We start from the raw sequence: 22,835 nt of genomic DNA on the forward strand, positions 1-22,835 counted from the left end.
CTTGCAAACACATCTGTTATCCTCAAGATGTTTCCCCCAATGTATTCATTTTCCCTTCCCAGGATTATGTGGGAAGGGAACTTGACTTGAGTAACTTGCCTTATTTACCACATTTATGTATCACTATATTTTGCCATTACATCTTCTGTTCTTCCTTCTATCTTCAAGTAACAAGAATAATGCAGTATAATTGCAAATTTAAGGATTCTGCCAGCCCAGTTAGCATGCAGTCTCTGCATGTTCAATTTATTTTGTTCTAATGCCATCTTGGATTTATGAAACTCACATTTCATGACCACATTCTTTGCAAGTTTGAGATGTTTATGTCACCCAATGGTTATGTTACAGTAAACAGGTAAGTGGTAAAGTGTGCAAAAATGGATAGAGGACAGGAATTAAGGAACACAAGTTCTTCAGGAATTATGCGAGACAAATTATCACATATACAAATCAAAAGTTTTGCACATGTTCAAGAATGAATAGAAATGCAAGTCTTATCAGGTGCTTAATTTCAGTTCCATACAGTATTATTTGTAATATTTAATTTTGTTAATTTTATGAACCAAGAATGTGGAGGATGGTAGAAAAGGGAAGATCACACAAAAACTAAACAAGCATTATACATACCAAAAAAAATCTAAAATCATGCAAGATGCACTGCAATGCAATAGAAGCATTCTCAAACTATTTAATATACATTTTAGTACTTACATTGTGATGCACATCTAAGGTCACTAGAGGTAAGACCTGTTGCAATTTCAGGTCCAGCTTCACTATGATTGACTTCTGTCTCCAAGTCGGAACGAGTTCCCAGCACTATTCCAGAGTCGTCATCCAGACTTAGGGTGTCCTGGACAGTTGTTCAAAGACCAATTAATACAATAACAATCCTCAGCAGATTTTCCTAGCTACTACTTTCTGTAAGCCTGTCAGCCAATGCTCTGTAAATATGAGTATCAAAATACAGACTTGCTGTAGCCTACAGTAAATTATAATTTCTTTTAAACTGAATTACAGTATTAAAAAAAATAAAAAAAAAAAAAGACAGTCAAATCCTAAATAAAATGACATTCCTAAGCTGCAAATGCAAAATTTCATAGGGTTTTCAGGGTACGAATGAGCTGTAATACTGCATTTACATGTTTTGTATTTTGTGATTTATGTACAGTACTGTAACATAGATGTGTTTCAATAGGCCCTGAGAATACTGAGTACTGAATGTGCAAAGAGGAGAAACAATAGTACAAAACTTATAAGAGGATAGAGAGAAGTTGAGAAAGTGTGCAACATTTTTTACATCCATGAAATATTTATATCAGAGAAGGAGGGGAAAATATTGAAATACCTGAGCATGAAAAGTAGTGATGGGAGGAGCACTGTAGTGTGACGAGGGGTAAAGATGCAAGTGTGCAAGTGTGGCTGGTTAGTGGAAACATGTATTGGATAGCCAGAGATTAATGCCACCAATTAGAGTTCTTATTTCTATTTCATATCTGAAATATTTGGGAAAGTGTTACAGAGTCTTGCATAGACCTATAAGATCACCATTTCATGCTAAGGATATACCTTTGTTCTTTCAAGTTATCACACTACATACATAATTTACAGATTTAGAAAAAGTTGAAATAACAAATATTCACTAGATAAAAATATATCAAATAAAGATGCATTAGTGGAGACTAAATGCAAAGAATGAAAGCTTCATTCAGACAATGTATTGAGTGAGGCAGGGATGGTTCAGTGTTAACTCCAGTGCCAAGCACTGAAACTGCACATAATTCAGCATGATTTCCTGAATGAACATTGGCTGGATTTAATAATAGCTAAATCAATAAAGAAAGCAAAGAGCAAAGACAATGAATAACAAAAAATAAAGTTATACCAAAGTTAATGATATTTTTTTAACATGAAATATGAATTGACAAGTTAAGATGAAAAATAGGAAACAAGGAAGTAGACTCAATAACAACATTTATATTATTATTTCCACACTAGATATTCGGAAAAAAGAAAATGGTGGAATATGGGAAACATTTTAAGCATTTTTAACACAAAAATAAAACATTTACATACCAGTCTTTCCTCTCCCATGACACTCTCTCGTTTCAGTGATCTTCTTGCTTTGAAGGGGTCATGCACATTAGGAACATCTCCACTTTCTGCTCCACAAACTGCCTCTCTTTTGCCCAAAGGTGGAGACCTTGATAACCTTGAATGTTTTTGGAAGGGGTTGACATTTTCATCAAGACGAGCTCCATACTGTGGTGACTTTGTGCAATTCATGTCTGCCATGGTAGACTCTACGTTGTGGGACTTGATATAACTGCTATCATCCGAATCAGGCAATCCAGAATCAGTGGAGCAGTTCATAAACTCCTCAGCAAGACGACTGGCTTCATTGCCAAGCAGCTGGGCAAACTCAAGACTGTCAAGTTGACCAATTGTACCAATGGATGGAACTTTGGGAAGGTTTAATTCTATTTCTGTATTAGAGATATTCTCCTTAAATTCTTTATTTGTATATTCTTCAGTTTCCAAATCTAGTTTTGGTTCAGGACTTTTATTTAGCACTGCAGGACATTCATCCTCTGATACGGATGAGCTTCTCAACTGTAAATGTTCTGCACCAGCTTCACACTTTTCCTCAGTTTGATTCTTTGAACTGTCTATTACACTATGAACTTCCTCTTGTGAAATTAATGACTTTGCGTCACAACCCTGTGTATCTCCTATTGAAACACGGGTTTCTTCTTCAGAAACATTAGATTCTATAACCTCTGGCTTATCTTCCTTCTCAATCAAATAGTTTGTTTCTCTAGGTTCCTCTTTTCTTATTACCAATAAAGATTCTTCTTTTATGTTTTCTTGTGAAGCTTCTGGCAGAGAATCTTTGCTATACTCAACTTGTGTCCTAAAATCTGTAGCACTATCTTTATCACATTCAGTATCAGATTTTGTCTGAATATTCACAGAATTAACTTTGGCAGTATCAATATCTTTTGGCACTATATTAGAAGAGTCAGATTCACGAACAGTTGAAGTATTTTTGTCTAGAGGCGATCTTGACTGAAAAGGATCAAAGTTTGGATCAACTAGAAAATCAAGATTATAATCTTTTTTTGGTGTTAGAGGTGTATCTTCTTTCTCTTCAGCAAACTTCACACCTTTATCGGAGTCTTCAGGAACATTAACTATTTCCTTAGATAAATCTGTATCATCTATAGAAGGGACTTTAGTTTTGGCTTTGTTCTTAATGACAGTAAATCCTTTCTTTGCTGGGGCTTTCTTTGGTGTACTAGCCTTTGGTTTGTCCTTACTTTTGTCTTCTGTAAGTGCAAGGTCTTCTTTAGGAGGCGAATTACTTACAGCACACTTTGTTGCGAAGGGATTGAAGTTTGGATCATCAAGATTGTCAAGGAAATCTAAATTGTATCCCTTTGATGGGGGAATAGGAATTTCTTCTTGGTCAAATTTGGTTTCAGGTTCGGATACAGTTTTTTCCTCGAGCCTGTTGTTGTTTTTCTCAATAGGCTTTGACTCTGGAGGAGCTTTTGCAGTAGGTGATCTCTTCTGCTTTAACTGAGGCTTTTTACCAAGTTTTCTAGGAGGTCTACTCACAGGCTCATCAAAAGTGATTTCAAGTAGCTGTTCAGAGTTTTGTTCCACACTTTGTGACTGGTTTTCAGGATTCTTAGCAAACTCATCAAGAGGTGCAGTATGAGGTACTTGTAAATTATTATCTGTTTCTAGTTTTAAAGCATCAAATGTGTTAGTTTCTTGTTTTTCTTGCTTTATCTGATTTTCCACATTAATTCCTCGAGTTGTGGTTTCAGTTGCTGGTTCAGATGGAGCTTTTTTAGGTTCTTCTCGTAATTTCCTTTTTTGTATTGCAGGTTTTAATGGAGGAAGTTTACAACCAGGCTCTGGGCTTGGTGGTGGAGAGCTTCTAATATAAGTCTTTGTGGCAAATGGATTAAAGTTAGGATCATCTAAATTGTCCAGAAAGTCAAGATTATAGCTCTTCTGTGGAATAATAGGTATATCCTCTGGATCTATGAAGTTATCCGATGGTTGTGGTGGTTTCTCTTGAGGTGCCTCCAAAGTTTCTATACTTGACAATTTCTCCTCAAAGGCCAACTCCGAGTTGTTATTTACTGTATCTTTGCTTTGCTGATTGTCTACCTGTTCACTTTGCAAATTTACTATAACATCAGTGGTATTCGAGTTATTTTGATCTTCACCGATGACTTGAATGTCAGCTTGTACTACATTTTCGCTGACTTTGCTTACAATTTGACCGTCGGACTGAAGATTTGAATTGGTTTTGTCTTTTTCTGTAACTGGAGTGGTATTACAGCTATTTGGATCTTCACCTGAGGATTCGATTATCAGTTTGTACTATACTTTCGTGTTCACTTTCACTGGTTTTGCTTTCAATTTGATTGTTGGACTGAAGATTGCAATTGCTTTCATTGTCTTTTACTTTGTATTCATCATTATCGGGTGTGTCCAACTGATCTTCACTTCCTTTTATTTCACTTATTAACTTTTCTGGTTGAGATTCAGATGCCTGAAATTTGCAATTTTCTATTTCCACATCAGTATTACTAGATTCTTCACTATTAACAGTACTATTTTCAAGTGATAATGAGGTACATTGATTTTCTGTTGACTGTGCACAAATATTGAAAGTTAACACTCCATTCACCTCACTACCAGAATTAATCACGGGCTGATCTGAAAGATCAGTACTTTTGCTTATAGAATCTTCAATAATTTCAGTTTTGGTTACAGTCACTAATGAGTCACACACAGTATTCTGTAACTTTTCACAATGTTGAAGTGCCAAGTTATCACTTTCTTTATCTAGTATTACTGAAGTACTCTCTTCACTAACTACAGGACTCTCAAAAACAACTGGTACTATTTCAATCTGTGTGCGAGGACTTTCTTCATGGACTGAAGTGTCATCAAATGTCTCTAATACACCAAGTACCACGCTTGCCTCTTGCTTCGTAACCTCAGCCTCATTTGTAACTGGACTTTGAGACTTTTTAGTAGATGGCTGAACTGTAACAATTGAGGTGGGTTCAAAAGAGAGATCAAGTTCCTCTGCACTTTCGTATTCTGAATCTGTGGAAAAATTGCTGGTGTCAGACAGGGAATTATGGGAACCGCAGCACCGCAAAAATGACATGTTTGTGTGACACATTAACCATAACTATTGCGCTATTAAAGCCATTGTGACAATTATCATCTGATAAAAAAATAGATACTTACCCTTCTGGGCCATTGTGGCACAATGTCGTGATAAGCACAATGCATAAACATCACCACCCAAACAATGTGGGTCAATAATAACTATTGGGAAATTCATGATAAAATTTGGAGGAGGACAAGTTTTGTTAGCTATGTTCCAATACACACGAGGGATGTGTCAAACAGGCAGCATGGAGTATTATAATTATAAACACTGATAAGATATAGCATTAGTCACAATAAAATAAATCTCCACACCCAGTTCTTATCCTCCTTATCTATGATAAGGTGGGAAAATTTATGACATTCAGCAAATACGGCACCAATGGAAATTTGTAACAAAATGCATTTTAAATACAAATAGTAACAACACACTTATACCAAGTTGAACTATCATACACAGTTGCTTGGTAATCAGAATCATCTGGAGCTCATCCCCCATTTCGGTTAGCTGAATATTCGAGTTAGCAGAGATTCGAGTTTGGCAGAAAATGAAGTTAACCAAATTTCTATTGGAGTTAGAAAGTCAAGCAGTCAAACTCAATTTTAAGCTTTAATTTAGTACAGTTTTAAACCTTTTAACCCAAATGCCCATTCAGATTAAAAAGGTCAAAATGGGGCAAAAGTTCAAACATGAATTCTATTGGATTATTTAGATTCGATTTACCAGAATCTGAATTACTGAACATTTACAGTATTAGGTTACATACATTAATTTTGGTTAGCATGGCCTTAAGCTCTTTAACTCGAGGAAATAGTTCAACAGGGTCATATTAAAGAGATGAGTTTTATCGTGAAGTTCTAACCAGAATCACTGGGAAATTACGGTGAAAAATGAGGTGGATGTAATTCAGTTAAATGTAATTTTCTTCACTATTCCACTTCAATGCCAATTACGTAATTCTAATACACCCAAATTTTTTTAAATCAAATTATCCAAGTACAGTAGTATGTTGAGCTGAAGATCCTTGAAAACTAAAATGCAAATGCGGGCTATCAATCTGTACCTAAAATCATCATTAGAGTACAAGAGCTCAAGAGAAGAAAACCTAATGCCTCACATATAGGGTTCTCAAGAGTGTACAGATGCACTATGACTAAAAAGAAAAACCATTTAAGTGGATCGAGGACTAATAAACAAATGGATAAGCAAAACTTAATGAACAACAAAATAATACTGAAGAAACAAACATTGTCCTCAAGGTGACTGCAAAGCACATATTTAAAATCTTTAGAACCATATAGTATACTGGTATATAAATTATTCCATACAAGTTGATTCATCAATAAGATTAAAAATCTTCAGGCTAATACTACTTGGATCCTCAGCTTTAATGTGTTCAAGTGTGAGGCATTAGTTCCTATACTGGTGTGCTGCGAGGCCATCCTTCTATCCACCAGTCAGCAACACTGGCTACACCAAGACGTGTGCTTGCAAATTTCAGACACTGCACAGATGCCGATACATTCATTAAACATGTCTCAATGTAACCTCTTTCACTGCAAAATCCACCTTGTTTACCACTAACTCTCACTATTTTCTGCATTCTTTCAATCATTTTATCATGCACATTTCTTATTATGCTGTAGTTCTTACACTCACTAAGTTCACTTTTATTTTTATAATGGTAGACTTGCACTTCTTTTTTCCAATCATTTGGCACAGTACTACTTTTTCACACAGGCAAATCCTCCAAACCCATTCCATTCCCTTTCTTCACTGCATATAATAATTTCTCCACACATATAACATATAATAATATTCACTGCATATAATAATTTTCCCCATCAATACCTGTAACTCTCCCCACACTAGTTGTTACAGCAAGTTTCATGGATATGCCTTCTTGTATTTGTTCTCCATCCTCCTCCCACCAGCAAACCAAATCATATTTTCACATCTTTCATCAATTCCACTCATCAGACTTTCCGGTAAAGTTTCTTTTTTGTTACAAGAACAATTTACCGTTATATTTACCACCGATCTTGTAATTGCTAAAAAAAAAAAAAATCCAAAAATATACAATTTCCTGAACAAGGTTCATTAATATTTGTCCAAGCTCTTAGGTGAATGAGATGAAAGACATGGTACAATAAGGTTCCATGTTTGTAAGTGTAGGAGTGGGATTTCTAAGCTGAAAACACCAAATTTTGTATAGAGAAATTATTTAAGTCTTGAAATTTTAAAATTAAAGCAATTAATACAAGTTTGTATGTGAAGCCTAAAATGTATAATTAAGAAAATTGGACCTACTTTAACAAGAAAGTATGAGAGATAACAGAAGGCCAATTTTATTTGACACAAATATATATACTGTATTAGTATAGGGTAGTAATACAGAAAATGGAACACTGTGTATAAATGTATCTAGAAATGAAGACCACAATGGTGTAAAACAAAATACAAAAATTACCAAATTCATAAATTCCAGCTAAACAAAACAAAATTAATTATTCTTATCAAGTTAAGAAAATGTAATCTGCAAGAGAGAGACTTTACAGTATTTAGAAGATTTTACTTACTGAAAGAGTATTGTATATTGAAAACCGTTATTAAGGAGTAATTTACTACTAAATCAATTTATAGTTAAATAAAAGAACCACTATCAATTATTGATGCTACAAGGTAAAAAAAAAAAAAAAAAAAGACAATTCACCAGATATAAATCTGTAGCATCAAATCGTTCCCAATACATATGTATAGAGGGTGCTTACTAGAATTGCCACACACTATTAAACAAGCTAGACACGATTTATAACTAAACATTACACAAAAGATTAGTTCACTAGCTTTTCATTAGTTAAAAAATTGAGCAATTTGGCAGTTACAAAATATGAAGGCCAAGAGCCGTACTGTACTAGGTAAATGTAATCCAGCACTCTTGGCTGCCGGCTTTAAGGGTGAACAAAGGCAACAATCTAAGATCAGCCGAAATAAAACATTACAAAGCCTTTAAAAGAATACCTTTTTTAACCCCATTTTGGGCACTGTTTTGAGCGACAGAGTCAGACACTGTAAATGAACAATTTTTATTAGAAATATTTTAGGGAGGAGGGGCCGGGGAGAAGGGTGATGTTGGAGGGGAAGAGGGGGGGGGGGGGGGGTTTGAATATAAAGCTCCATTTACAAACCATGCAAAAAATAATACCTCGTGTTCATTCTTGTGTCCATGGTGAATACATACAATTATTAAAGAAAAAATCTGACAAAAAAATAATAATATGGAGTTGATTATTAAAATATATTTCAGATTTCAAGAGGAGGGTTAAGTTATTTTTCATTTAAGTCAGAAATTATGAAATCTATCTTAACATGATGAATTACTCGACAAGATTTGCTTAATGACCAAGCTATCCATTTCTCTACCAGCAATGTTAGTTATGCATAATGACATTCAAAACTTAGTGAGTAACAACTGAAGATTAACAGTGCTTAGATGTTCAAGTGTGATTGAGAATTGATATATATAACTGATAATAGAAGAACAGTAACAAACAAATACCACAAGAAATTACAAGTAGCAAACACTTTTCACTTATCACATTTAATTGCAGTATTATTATTTATTTATTAATTAAACACTTATTAACAAGTACTGTTAATGTAACAATACTGATAAGTAGTGTGTTAAGATTGGCATTTAACTGGCATCTTTTTATTTGCCTAAATACAGTACATATTCCTAATTATGTCTCTTCATTAAGGATGACATTTCTTTCTTAACATTTTGAGATTAACAAATTAACAATGAATTTACTGTAATTAAATTGTTAAAGAATGCCTTTCACCAATCCTTATTATAAATAAAAAAAAATACTTTATATAATTAAATTATGATACCCTGTGCCATTTATAATGTGCACAACCTAAGAAACATTACAATTATTATTTATATACAAGAAAATAATCAGTAGATAAGTCACTAGATTTACAGTCAAAGGGGTTCACTCACCAGAATTAATAGACTTTTCGGCTGCACAAGCTTCACCACCAGAATTCTTGGAAAAAAGTGATGGAGATAAGTCTTTCACAGGTGATGCTGGAGAGAGCTCAGAAGCACAGCTGGGGTCCCCCGTCAGGCACGATGCAAAGCTGGTGTCTTCAGTGGTCGAGGTAGTGTCACACTCCTTACTTAAGCTGTTTATAAATATTTATCAAACTTAAATCATTTAAGTGGTAATAAAATGGAACAAAAGCAAATTGGCTATACTTTATAGGGAAATAGGATTAAATATACTGTATGATCATATTCAGTGATATAGTCTGAATTATAATGAGAAATATATAGAGTAAATTGCAACCTAATCAATAATGTGGCCAAATTTTTTCCACAAATGATTGTGAAAATATAAAGTCTCAAAAAACACATACAGTATAAACAATACTTTCTAATATAATAAGAGAGATATATATATACCGTAGTATTCACCTGGGCTGTATGGGTCCCGAACGGTGGACCCCACACGTGTGAGGCCGAAGCTCTATCGACTGGCCTATGAGTAATCTTTGTAGGAGACTATGAATAGTACACGCGTGGGGTCCACAGTTCGAGACCCATACAGCCCAGGTGAATGGAATGTTTATTTCCAGAGAAGTGTGGATGACAATTTATACTGTACTATAAATGGTAAAATACAAAAATTGTAGTACAAGAACAGCAAAAACTTTTTCTTACATTTTTTTTTTATTTCATTCAAATACTCTTTTCTCCAGTCTACCTTCATCCATTTCTTCAGCATGCCCAAACAACCTTGGTACACGCTCTTCAATCATGTAACCTATCAATTTTTGCACTCCGCATCTCTCTATGACAGTTTTACTCTACACACACTTCTGTTTGTCTATTTCTGCAGATAATATTCTTGATTTTTAACATTTCATACTACATTGTCATCTTGCACTCATACAGAAGGGTCAGCAGTAGCACTACATATAGCCCCCTGGCTGCATCAAATATTATCTAGTTTTCCTAATTAGGCCTTTCATTGTACCAGCCATTTGTCTTCACTGACACTTAATTTTGAACTTCAATTGCACAAACTCCTCTTATCATACATCTTAAGTAGTTAAACTGATTAACAAAGTCACCATGTACATTAATTTTACACAAAATTTCTCAGCCTCTCACCACCATCACAATCATACTTCTGTTCAGATTCACTTTCTACAGTATTCTCTCACATGAGTAACATTTTAAACTATGCCCAGCCTACATAAATATATTACCTTGTGCTAAAAGAACTATCAGCATCCACCAAATTTGACATACTCCAATGCTTCATATATCGAGTCTATACACAAGGTTTGCCCATTTCTCCATACTTACATACTTACCTTGACTTTCATAATAACCCTATTCACATTTAGTACTATTAGCTTAGTGACCACCATAACCATACTTTGTCCACGTTTCCCATTAACAGTCGTCTTTCACACACTCATGACACTATCAAGTAATATTCAAACAAATTTAAATACAATAAATACATTAAATACATTATTATTTAAAATAAATAATGACTACAGGACTATGTGCTATTCAAACACACTTCTATCCTTAAATTACAGGTGATACCTTCTTGGAGTGAACCATTCACTAAACATGAATTTACCTATGTGAGGAAGCTTCAGATGGGAGAGAGTTTGGGGATGACGGTGGGCTGAGACTGCTTGTGTTTTCTCGAGTGATAACAAGTGTCTCCTTCTGGCCCTCAGCCTCCTGTTCTGGATTGCCTGGAGGGCCAGCAAAGTCCAAGGGTGCTGTTGGACCCTGCAAGAATAATTGATACCGTATTAAAAACATTGTACAGCCTTATTGCTTTAAGCTTTACCTTTGAAACTAGGTGGTGGTTAGTTTTCTTTCAAGGTAAGCTAAGATCCAATCCACTATTTTATCATGAAATATGGATAGCAGATTTGATCACAAATACCAATGTCATCAATGACATCAATATTCTTCTGTTACAATTACACTACAACACGCCTGTTATCGATAAAAAATTACATACAGTAGTTCTGTCATTTTCTCTGGTTATCACAAGATTTTTTCCTTTCCAACTTCCAATTTCTGCCTTGTATATACTAGCTACAATACCCTAATTTGATATACTGTATCATCTTCCTTTTCAACTGGTCCCTTATATTGAGAATCAAACCATTACTTTTCTTAATCTAGTGTACATACCAACTAGTTAATTAAATTTCTACAGGCAAATATCTGAAGCACAGCCATTTCTTTTCATGACTAAAAATATACAAAGATGGGTAATAGATAATCCAAGAAAAGAAGGTAAAAAGACTACTAGAGGATCCAGATGCCAGAAAAACAGAATAGCAAAGATAGCACCACAATGATTTTTTTTAAATACAAAAATACAGCTGGAGAATTAAATAAACCTGGAGAAAAGCAACTATAGTTCTGATATTCAAGAAAGATAACAGACAGGAAGCACTAAACTTTAGACCAATGTCACTAACTTGCATTCCTTGCAAAGTACTAGAGAAAGTAATTGGGAAGAGAATGATGAATCATCCCGAGATTAAGAAAAACTGACAAAAGGGAAATATCATTAGAGAAACTGACAGAATTCCGACAGAATTCACTAAAATACAGCTGGATAAAAAAAAATAGCTGCAGGAGGTAACATTTTCTAGACTCTCAAAAGTGCATTTCATACTTTGTCTCATAAAACACTACTGTATGTTTATAGGATGATGAGGTAAGATAACTATAACTGGACAAGACACTGTACTGATACAATGGGTAAGAGAGTGCCTGATGACTAGGAAACAGAGGGATCACCAGTCAAAGGAGGAAAAAGGCTGAAGGAATGTTGCAGAAAGACTGAAGGAATGTTGCAAGCATAGCTATTCTTAAACTTTATGAATGACCTACACAAAGTTGTGCATTATATATGTCCACATTTGCAGATGATGCAAAGCTAATGAGAAAAGTAAACATTATGTTGGGCTGTTAAATACTGTTGAAAGAGCTTGATAAACTCCAAGAGTGAACACGCATACGGCTGTCAGAGTTCAGTTCAGGAAGTACATGGCAAAGAAGATGCAAAAAGAGAGGCAGGAGACCAGAAGGAACCCAAACCATTAAGGGAAGGCAACTTTGGAAATCATTTCAAGAAAAATATCTGCAAGGAAATTCCAGAGCAAACACTAGAAGCTCACATAAACAGGATAACAACCATAAATAAGAATCTGATAAACTCTGATAAACATATGTAAGACACTTAGGAATATAAGCAAGAATTTAAAACAATTTACAGTACTGTACATGGAATATGGAGTACCCACATGGAATATATAACTCTTGAAAAACAAAGTGAAACTTGAAAAGTACAGAGGTTTGCAAAAAGCTATTAACTAAATTATGAAGACAGGTTAATTAAATTAAAAAAAAAAAAAATAATAGAAAAATGGCATCTACAAGATATTAAGAATAAACAAGGTGGATATAGACAGCCTCTTAGGGCTAAACAAAAATTTGAAGAAAGGACATTGGTGTAAATTGGAAATGCAAGAGTTAAAAAAATATAAGAAGTATAGCAATTGTTCAACATATGAATGGACAACAATTGGAATGCATGAAAGAAGATGTCACAGATGCTAGAATAAAATAAGATACAAAATTAAATGACAGAACTTGAACATCGAGAGACTGAAAAATGCACCGGGTGCATAAAGGTACAGTAGTAGACAGGGCATTAAAAGCTAAACCTCACCCTGTTGTCACTAAGAGGCAGTCATGTTTGCGTGTACACATGCATAGCACGCAAATCTCACACACAGGCTTATTACATACCTAACACAAAAATGCCATGTATGTTTCAAGAAATGTCTAGACTGTTGCCTAACCTACATTTGTACGCTACTTTTGGAAATAAAAATATGTATATACACTGTAATGCATAAATAAAGATGGCATTTTATGTAAACTTTACATTTTGATATTAAGTAAAGAGTCATGCATCAATAAAGATTATTTGGTAATTCAAGCATAAAACTTGACCGAGGTAAACAAACATGAACTTGGATTAAAAACACAAAAGTTATGTAATAAATGAAAACACAAAGGGATAGCCAAAAAATATTTAAGCCAGCTTCACATCTGATGCATGCTGAAAATTTGGAAGATTTCTTTTGATCAGTAAAATATTCAAACAATTATTTACAAAGCCTTAAAATCGTAAAACGGCAGCTAATTTTTATTATAAAGCATTACGCATATAAATATAACTAACTTATTTCCAATACGAGGAATTAATGTACAGTACAATGTTTAAATATATTTAACCTTTATTAGGTTTATATTGCAAAGTATCAATAAGAAGAAGAAAATGCATAAAAAAATATTAAAAAGTAATTATAGTGAACAAGCACATTAGCTGCTGCTTTAATTGAGAACACAGCATAAATTAAAAAAAAAAAAAAAGAGGCAAAAAAAGTTATAGCAATTCCATATTCTCCAACCTTCTTCTTTAGTCCAGCTTCTGCTTTACTGGCAGACTGGCTACCCTGCAAGAATAAGTCAGTGTGCATTAATACACACATACTTAAACCGATTTTAGCATATTAATATAAAACATGACCTCAAATCAAATTCTATGCAGCTCATAGTTTAGTACAGTACAGGAAAATAATAAATGTTAAAACTATCACCTTGAAAAGTATCATATTAATTATAATAATCCATGTCAATTTTAACTACTGTACTCAGAAGCCAGTCTCATACATTTGCTTTATTTGCATAGTCATTATACAAGACATCCTGGTTTATAGCATTAAACAGGTTAGTACACAAGCTTATGCCCGAAACGCTTTGCGTAATAGTGGCTTTAGGCATTGTATGTACTAGCTCTATCTATAAATCCATCACTCTTTGTATAATCTCTTGTATGTATGTACCATACCTAAATAAACATTTGATTTGATTTGATTTTGCTTCAAGAAGTGACAACACCAAGACATGAAGGCCATTTTACCCACTAGCTTGTTAAAACAAAGAAATGCTTCACGAATATCCACCCAAATGAAGGATATACCCTCATGTCACCAAGTGAATCTAGACCAATGAATGGGTTAACATTTAAATACTTCTGTATTTAAATGTACCAAGAACTAAATGTAGTCCTAGTCCATACAAAAAATATTGATCCACACGGGTCTACTTTTTTAAATGTATGAATAATTGTGCCGGTAAACCCTCTAGCAATGAAAAACCAAAATTATATGTATATTTGCCAATGGACTGTCCATCAAATTTCTACTCACTCCCTGAGATGTTGCTAAGAAAGTCAAATATATAACCCGGCAAGACGGTCGCCTGGATGTCTGCTCGACTGGTTCCCACACTTGTCGGTGGGGTCAAGAGGCCACGCAATCATTTTACTATTATCACCAGCTGATGTTCCTCCCAGCACGCACTACATTTGATTAATAATTACCAACTAGAAACCATACAACAAAAAGGAAGCATCAAGTTGTACCGTGATCAAAGAAAAGCCCAGTGAGGGCAAATCACCTGCGCTGTGAGGACGGTGACGCAACTCTCACCCCAAAGCTTTGTTTACATGCCTTCACACCTCACAGAAAACGGTAACTATGATGATGGAGAGAAAACGACCTCACTAAACCATTAGTACAGTACTATGTTATAATATGACAAAATATTAATCTTAAATAATGCATTTATTATATATTTACATAAAAATAAAAAAATCATCCGTGTATAAAGTTTACATGTTACCACGAAGATAAAATATACATTAAAAATAGAACCTTGGTTTATTTACCTGAATAAGATTCCTTAGGAAGTTCATGCTGAAGTATTTTGGCAATCCTTATGATTTCTTTACATAAACAATGTCATCACATATATTATGCCGTTATTTTCTTTCGGAGGTAAATCCAGTTAAATAAATTGTTTTTTTAATTATTTCTGAAATTGAACACGAAAATTGTACACACCCGTGTTTCAAATTATTTATTTTCAAGTAATCCCACTTTTCGATTCAACTATAAAAAGAGTTTCGGAGTTTGTAATGTTTTATTTTTTAAATCACCTGCTCAGAATAGCGACTTTATATTACGGCGTTTTCCGGTACTAATTAAACTTTTGACATTTCGGCTTATTCTCCAACTCTCATTAAATATATAAAATGGTGTACATGAGCTTTTGTATCTTGCGAATATTTTTGTTTAATTAACAAACTTCGATATACACATCAATGTGCTGCTACCCTATTCTATATGAAGGAGTACAAAGTGAAGATACAAAACTAGCTGTAAGTTCATCTATTATACCCATCTCATAAGAAGTTCAGGAGATAACATGAAATACGAGGCTGGTCTATTACCATTCATTAGCAAAATCAAGCTACAGCACAAGAATATCATCCATTATTCGTGAGTGTATGAAGCAGTTACAGAGTTCAAAGTACCTCATACCAATTGGTCTGAAGTAATTGATTACAGAGCAATTACAGATACAGTTAGAGAATGAATCCTAAATGCTTAAGGGGTTTATTATACTGTATCGGCTACCGATCAGGCAGTAACCATAGACTAAATGCTTTGTCTATCGCTGCGTTATTTAGACAAAAAAATCTAAGTTTCTGGCGCTTGAGAGTTAATGGAAGGGTCCTATAGTACTTCCGAACTGCCACATCAAATAGCATAAATCTCTTATGCAGCCTTCGTCCTAAATTTATTTATTTATTTATTTATGTATATACAAGAAAGTACATTGGGATTGTGAGGATACATAGCATAGTAATTACATTCTTGTAAAGCCGCAGCGTTTCGGGCAGCTGATGGCAAATAATCTAATTGTGTTTGTTACTATGTTTAGCTTAAAAATACTGTATATATACTGCAATATTCTGCAACAATTCTCACTATTTAAAACCAAGTATAATATTTCTTCTAAGATTATTTTTAAGTATTTGTAGTTACATATATGACCACTTCCTTAAAAGGTCCAACATAACTCGCCTATTAATGAGACAACAGCTTCACGCTCAACTAGCCACAATGTACGACACACAACTCATTGGTTAATAAGCCTATGGAATCCCCCACACACTAAAGCCGTAAATTCAACAGTAAAAAATTCCTCTGGAATATTCCCAGGACCTTTGACAAGCCACCAACTTCCTGTCCCGAGGCCATTGGAGATTGTGGCCCTCGGGAAGCTCAGGTAATGTTAATTATAAACTGATCAGGCACGTTTCCTATTACCTAATGGGACCTGTTCACCTAGCAGTAAATTGGGACCCAGGAGTTAGGCAAAGCGTTAGCAAAAACGCTTTGGGCAATAGAGGATTTATATAATTATTCAACCTCTGAAATGTACAGCTGTAATATGTTCTTACGTATATTTTATGATATAATAATAATATTATTATTATAATAATATTATATATAATAATAATAATAATATTATTACGATATGACTAACTAAAATCTAACGTAACCTGATGACCTTACTAAGCCTAATAAGACCTTACCAAAGGTTAGGTTAGCCTAGCCTAACCTAACCATATCATACTTAGATAAGTATGGAATGGTTAGCTTAATGTATGAGCCTCGAAAACACATGTTTTTGGTATACAAGTTGGTATATACCCGTAGTGTATATAGGTCTATCTCTAGTACACACACTTCCGTTAACAGAACAGTTTTAACTCAAAGCCAAATATATTTTGTACACTTGATAATCATTCACAATTGTTGTAGCCACATTTCCGGTTTGTCTCCGTTTTTTTGTAGCAAATATAAATTGTACCTCTACAGTTTATCCAGAGATAATATGGAGCAGCCTGTGCTCATCCTAAGAGTACAGCTCCCTTTGAGTCCATAGTCAGCCAGCAGGCCATTGTCTGCCTGCTTTAACTTGTACACAAAGCTTGTAACGTATAATATATATTAAAGTAAAAACAAAAATCACATGGACATGTTTGTTGTGCGTCGAGACAATACAAGAGCTCATTGACCTTGCCATCAGTTAAGGGTTGGGCAAGGCAGTTTGGTCTGCTTCCGCAACACATGTGTGTGACGGGCACGCCCCAAACACGTCGCTAAAGCCAGCATATCTGGCCGGGGCACCTGGCGCCCCTCCAACACCTATGTATTACCCACAACCTGACTCACACACACACACACACCTCGCGCTCACACACACCCCGCCCTCATGTCTGCCAGCACCCTTTCAGTCATTCTTATTTAGGTCGTCTCGTTTATTCCCTTCCGTTTGATGAGTCCGCCTTCTGACCATCTACACTATACGCAGGTGATGAGTCACAATAGTGTGGCTAAAGTATGTTGACCAGACCACACACTAGAAGGTGAAGGGACGACGATGATTTGATTGTTGCCGCCGAAGGCGGCTAGTTTATTGTGCACCCCATACTCATCCTGTGAGCGGTAGCGCAAAAGAATTACAGAGGGCACAAAAGGGGACGACGACGTTTCGGTCCGTCCTGGACCATTCTCAAGTCGATGAGAATGTTGTCGTCGTCCCTTCACCTAGTGTGTGGTCTGGTCATCTACCCTATAGTTTTGGAGCGAGTATAAGGATCACCCTCCAAACAGACAGTATAATAACGAAAATGGATAAGTGTACAAAATATGGCATTCGGCCAAAAATAACAGACCACAATTTTTATAATTGGCAAATGCTAAAAAGATCCAGCGGGAGCGTGTGATAAATGACGAGAGCAAAAGTCACAACTATTGTCTCAGCTCTCCCTGGAACACTCTGTAATTTAGTGCTTTGTAAAAATGTATTTCACTCGCACTCTATATAAATGAATAGTAACTTTCTTCGCTATTTTAAGCAAATAAGAATTTACTAATTCAACAGTGCGAAATTCTTATAAGAATTTTAATTTCTTTATTATTAGTGGTTTGGATGGCGCTAAGTTTACAAAGTTCACTACACACAGTCAGGTTTACCTGTAGTCGGTTTCCAGGGTTGTTCTACTTCCCTAGTCCGACTGGGGACCGAGCTTGTCTCGTGGTAATGTGATCGGTAAGACGCCTGACAGCTGGGTGGACAGCGCTTCGGATTCGTAGTTCTGAGGTTCCGGTTCGATCCTCGGTGGAGGCGGAGACAAATGGGCAAAATGTTTCTTTCACCCTGATGCTCCTGTTACCTAGTAGTAAATAGGTACCTGGGAGTTAGACAGCTGCTACGGGCTGCTTCCTGTGGGTGGAGGCCTGGTCGAAGACCGGGCCGCGGGGACAGACACAGGAAAAATACTTAGCTGTACGATGATCATTCCGAGACGAAATCAGATCTTTGAATGCAAAATGGTGACAAATAATTTATGACTACAGGTTGGAGAATTTTAATACAAGCCAAGTATATTTTGGCGGCCCTATATGACGGCATCACACATCTCACCATAACGAGAAAATAATAATTTGCATAAGGTAACGCGATAAGCCTAAACCTACTTCACATAATACAGTGCCAATCATTGGAAATTACGTTTAAATATTAATTTAATAGAAGAGATGCTAAGATGCACGCCGGCGCGGAGACTGATGATGTACAACAATATGAGTCTTATTACTTCAAGGTTTACGTCTGAAAATTGCACGTTTCCTGGTACCCACATTAAGATCCAATACTGGGCCGGGACTCATCAACTAGTTACGCAAGTGCTTACGAACCTGTACATCTTTCCTCAATCTTTGACGGCTTTGGTTACATTTATTAAACAGTTTACAAGCATGAAAACTTGCCAATCAACTGTTGTTATTGTTATTAACAGCCTCCTGGTGCTTCGGAGCTCATTAACTGTTTAATAATTGTAAACAAAGCCGCCAAAAAATTGAGAAAATATGTTCAGGTTCGTCAGTATTTGCACAACTTCGTGAATCTAGCCCCTGTACAACTTTTTTTCAATCTTTGACGGCTATGTTTACATGTATTAAACAACTGTTTATAGCAATAACAATAATATACAGCCTCCTGTTTATAACAATAAACAGGAGGTTGTTTAAAACAATAACATTTGACTGAGAAAATTCAATGCTCGTAAACTGTTTAACATATGTAAACAAAGCCGTCAAAGACTGAGAAAAAACCTGGACCAGTTCGTAAGTAGACGCGTAAATGCTTGAAGAATCCTGGCGGTATCAACGAATCCGGTTCGCAAATCACGTTCTGGAGAACTATAAATGGTCCCACTTAAAATATAATGTAATATCTTTACTACTTCACCCACACTATCAGAAACGCTGTAAGCAGTTATACGCATCCCGTCTTCGTGCAAACAACGAGGCGTAAATTACTGCAATGAAGGTAATTAGAGGATAGAGGTGGTATGTGGTTAGTGATGCCTCGTGACCCCTGTGGTGCCACACCAGCCCGCCTCGTGACCCCTGTGGTGCCACAACAGCCCGACTCGTGACCCCTATGGTGCCACACCAGCCCGACTCGTGACCCCTGTGGTGCCACACCAACCCGACTCGTGACCCCTGTGGTGCCACACCAGCCCGACTCGTGACCCCTGTGGTGCCACACCAGCCCGACTCGTGACCCCTGTGGTGCCACACCAGCCCGACTCGTGACCCCTGTGGTGCCACACCAGCCCGACTCGTGACCCCTGTGGTGCCACACCAGCCCGACTCGTGACCCCTGTGGTGCCACACCAGCCCGACTCGTGACCCCTGTGGTGCCACACCAGCCCGCCTCGTGACCCTTGTGGTGCCACACCAGCCCGCCTCGTGACCAATGTTTATCGGTGTCTATAGGGACGTGATGTCTAGAACTTTATAATTTAACCACGACGTTCGAATTAAATTAAATTTTGCCCCGAGGGGCGAGTTTATTGGGCAGCGCCACTCATCTTGTCAGTGGACACACCGCCATAGCAGCATGTACAACACTCCCCAATGGGAAGAAAACCCGCTGGGTTGTTCATCCTGTCACTTGTACCCAGACACAGCCTTGACGGATCTGGCCTTAAATTGGTGGATGGAGGTGGCTTCTACAACTTCATCTTTTAGTGCATTCCACTTATGGATCACCCGTACAGGGTTATCTTGAGATGATTTCGGGGCTTTTTAGTGTCCCCGCGGCCCGGTCCTCGACCAGGCCTCCACCCCCAGGAAGCAGCCCGTGACAGCTGACTAACACCCAGGTACCTATTTTACTGCTAGGTAACAGGGGCATAGGGTGAAAGAAACTCTGCCCATTGTTTCTCGCCGGCGCCTGGGATCGAACCTAGGACCACAGGATCACAAATCCAGCGTGCTGTCCGCTCGGCCGACCGGCTCCCCCGACCGACCGGGTACTAGTATTTCCTTATATTTCCTCAAACTCATTTGCGTGTCCGGCTTCCACTTATGTCATCTCGTCCAACTTTCTTTGTAGAAAATGTCTTTGTTTACCTCTTCAGTTCCCCCCTCAGTATCTTGTATGTTTTAATAATAATAATTTTTATTTAGGCAAAGGTACATACATAAAGAGATTTTACAAAGTTTGTTGGCTTTATAGATAGAGCTAGTACATACAATGCCTAAAGCCACTATTACGCAAAGCGTTTCGGGCAGTAATCATATCCCCTCTGTTTCTTCTCTCCTCCAGGGTTGTGAGGCGTAGCTCCCTTAGCGTATGTTCATAACTTAGCCCTTTTTAGCTCTGACACTAATCTTGTCGCAATCCTTGTGTTGTTTTCAATTTTGGTTGTTTCAGGAGGTGCGCACTTCAGGCCGGTGCTGCACATTCCAATACTGATCTAACAAAGGTTATGTAGATTACCTTGAAAGAGCCCTGGTTAACGTTTCTAAACAACATTCTAATGTTTACTAGCGTCCCATACGCTGCCGATGTTACCTTGTTTATGTGTGCCTCTGGAAATAGTATTGGAATTATATCTACTCTCAAATTCTTTTCTATCTCAGATTCCTGAGTTGCCCTTTCCCTATGGTGTAGATACCTTCTGGTCTCCTTTTTAGCGTTCCCATCTTCATTACCTTACACTTGTTGGGATTGAATTCTAGCAACCATTTGTTTACACAGTTCTGGAGTTTGTCAAGATCATCCTGTAACCCTTACTTGTGTAAAGGAGGAAATGTATATGTTTATCTCTCAGAATGTTCGGCAATACGTTTATTGCTTGTCATGTGTGTCTATGTATGTATTAACACGATGTACTGAACGGGGTGAGAATAGCTTGAGCTACCTCATCCCTTTGTGTGTATTTTACCTAAATAAACTTATTTCAATTTCAATTCAATTTCAATCCTGTAACCTTCTGCAGTCTTCATCGTTTTATACAGTCAGCATTAGCTTTGCATCAGCTGCAAACATTGGCATGTACGAGCTCACTCCCTCTGGTTGGTCATTCCCATAAATTAGGAATTGTCGGGGGGTGCCAACTCAAAACCACATCTGTGACTATGTTCTCTGTCCTGCAGGTAGTCTCTTACCCTATTCAGTGTCTTCCCAGTTATCCTTGCGCACTCTCCATCTTGTACACCAACTTCTCATTATGAAAAGTATCCAAAGTTTTATGACTGTTTAGGACAAATAGTTTACCCTGTCTTCTTTTTCACGTGTCACTTTAGTCACCTTGTGACAGAAATCTATCATGTTTGCCAGGCACGACTAACCATTCTAAATCCATGATATCCATTTGTTATCAAAGTTTATCCTCTCCAAGTGTTCAATTATTCTCAACCTGACTATGCTATCCTCATCACTTTATACGGAATACTGGTCCGTGACTCTGGTCTGTAATTTAGTGCCTCCTACCTGTTTCCTTTTTGTAATATTGGGACTATGCTTGCCTTTTCCAAAATCCTGGCAGGTATCCTGTCTCAAGTGACAACTTGAGACAGGATACAGTGATAACTTTAGTTAGCAGGTGTGGTAGTGACAGCTTTAGTTAGCGGGTGTGGTAGTGACAGCTTTAGTTAGCGGGTGTGGTAGTGACAGCTTTAGTTAGCGGGTGTGGTAGTGACAGCTTTAGTTAGCGGGTGTGGTAGTGACAGCTTTAGTTAGCGGGTGTGGTAGTGACAGCTTTAGTTAGCAGGTGTGGTAGTGACAGCTTTAGTTAGCGGGTGTGGTAGTGACAGCTTTAGTTAGCGGGTGTGGTAGTGACAGCTTTAGTTAGCGGGTGTGGTAGTGACAGCTTTAGTTAGCAGGTGTGGTAGTGACAGCTTTAGTTAGCGGGTATGGTAGTGACAGCTTTAGTTAGCCGGTGTGGTAGTGACAGCTTTAGTTAGCGGGTGTGGTAGTGACAGCTTTAGTTAGCGGGTGTGGTAGTGACAGCTTTAGTTAGCGGGTGTGGTAGTGACAGCTTTAGTTAGCAGGTGTGGTAGTGACAGCTTTAGTTAGCGGGTATGGTAGTGACAGCTTTAGTTAGCCGGTGTGGTAGTGACAGCTTTAGTTAGCAGGTGTGGTAGTGACAGCTTTAGTTAGCAGGTGTGGTAGTGACAGCTTTAGTTAGCAGGTGTGGTAGTGACAGCTTTAGTTAGCGGGTGTGGTAGTGACAGCTTTAGTTAGCGGGTGTGGTAGTGACAGCTTTAGTTAGCAGGTGTGGTA

General features: G+C 37.0%; 1 protein-coding gene across 1 annotated transcript in view; it reads right to left on the reverse strand.

Annotated features, from left to right (window-relative positions):
- tacc (transforming acidic coiled-coil protein) overlaps positions 1-22,835 on the reverse strand; it is a 146,776-nt gene that overhangs the window by 55,588 nt on the left and 68,353 nt on the right. Inside the window, 7 exon segments of the mRNA XM_045760382.2 lie at positions 712-850; positions 2,074-4,380; positions 4,382-5,133; positions 8,225-8,272; positions 9,213-9,397; positions 10,873-11,030; positions 13,745-13,789. Of these exon segments, the coding sequence (XP_045616338.2) occupies positions 712-850; positions 2,074-4,380; positions 4,382-5,133; positions 8,225-8,272; positions 9,213-9,397; positions 10,873-11,030; positions 13,745-13,789 (3,634 nt within the window).

The sequence above is a fragment of the Procambarus clarkii genome, chromosome 66, assembly GCF_040958095.1.
Source record: "Procambarus clarkii isolate CNS0578487 chromosome 66, FALCON_Pclarkii_2.0, whole genome shotgun sequence".
Classification (NCBI taxonomy): domain Eukaryota; kingdom Metazoa; phylum Arthropoda; class Malacostraca; order Decapoda; family Cambaridae; genus Procambarus; species Procambarus clarkii.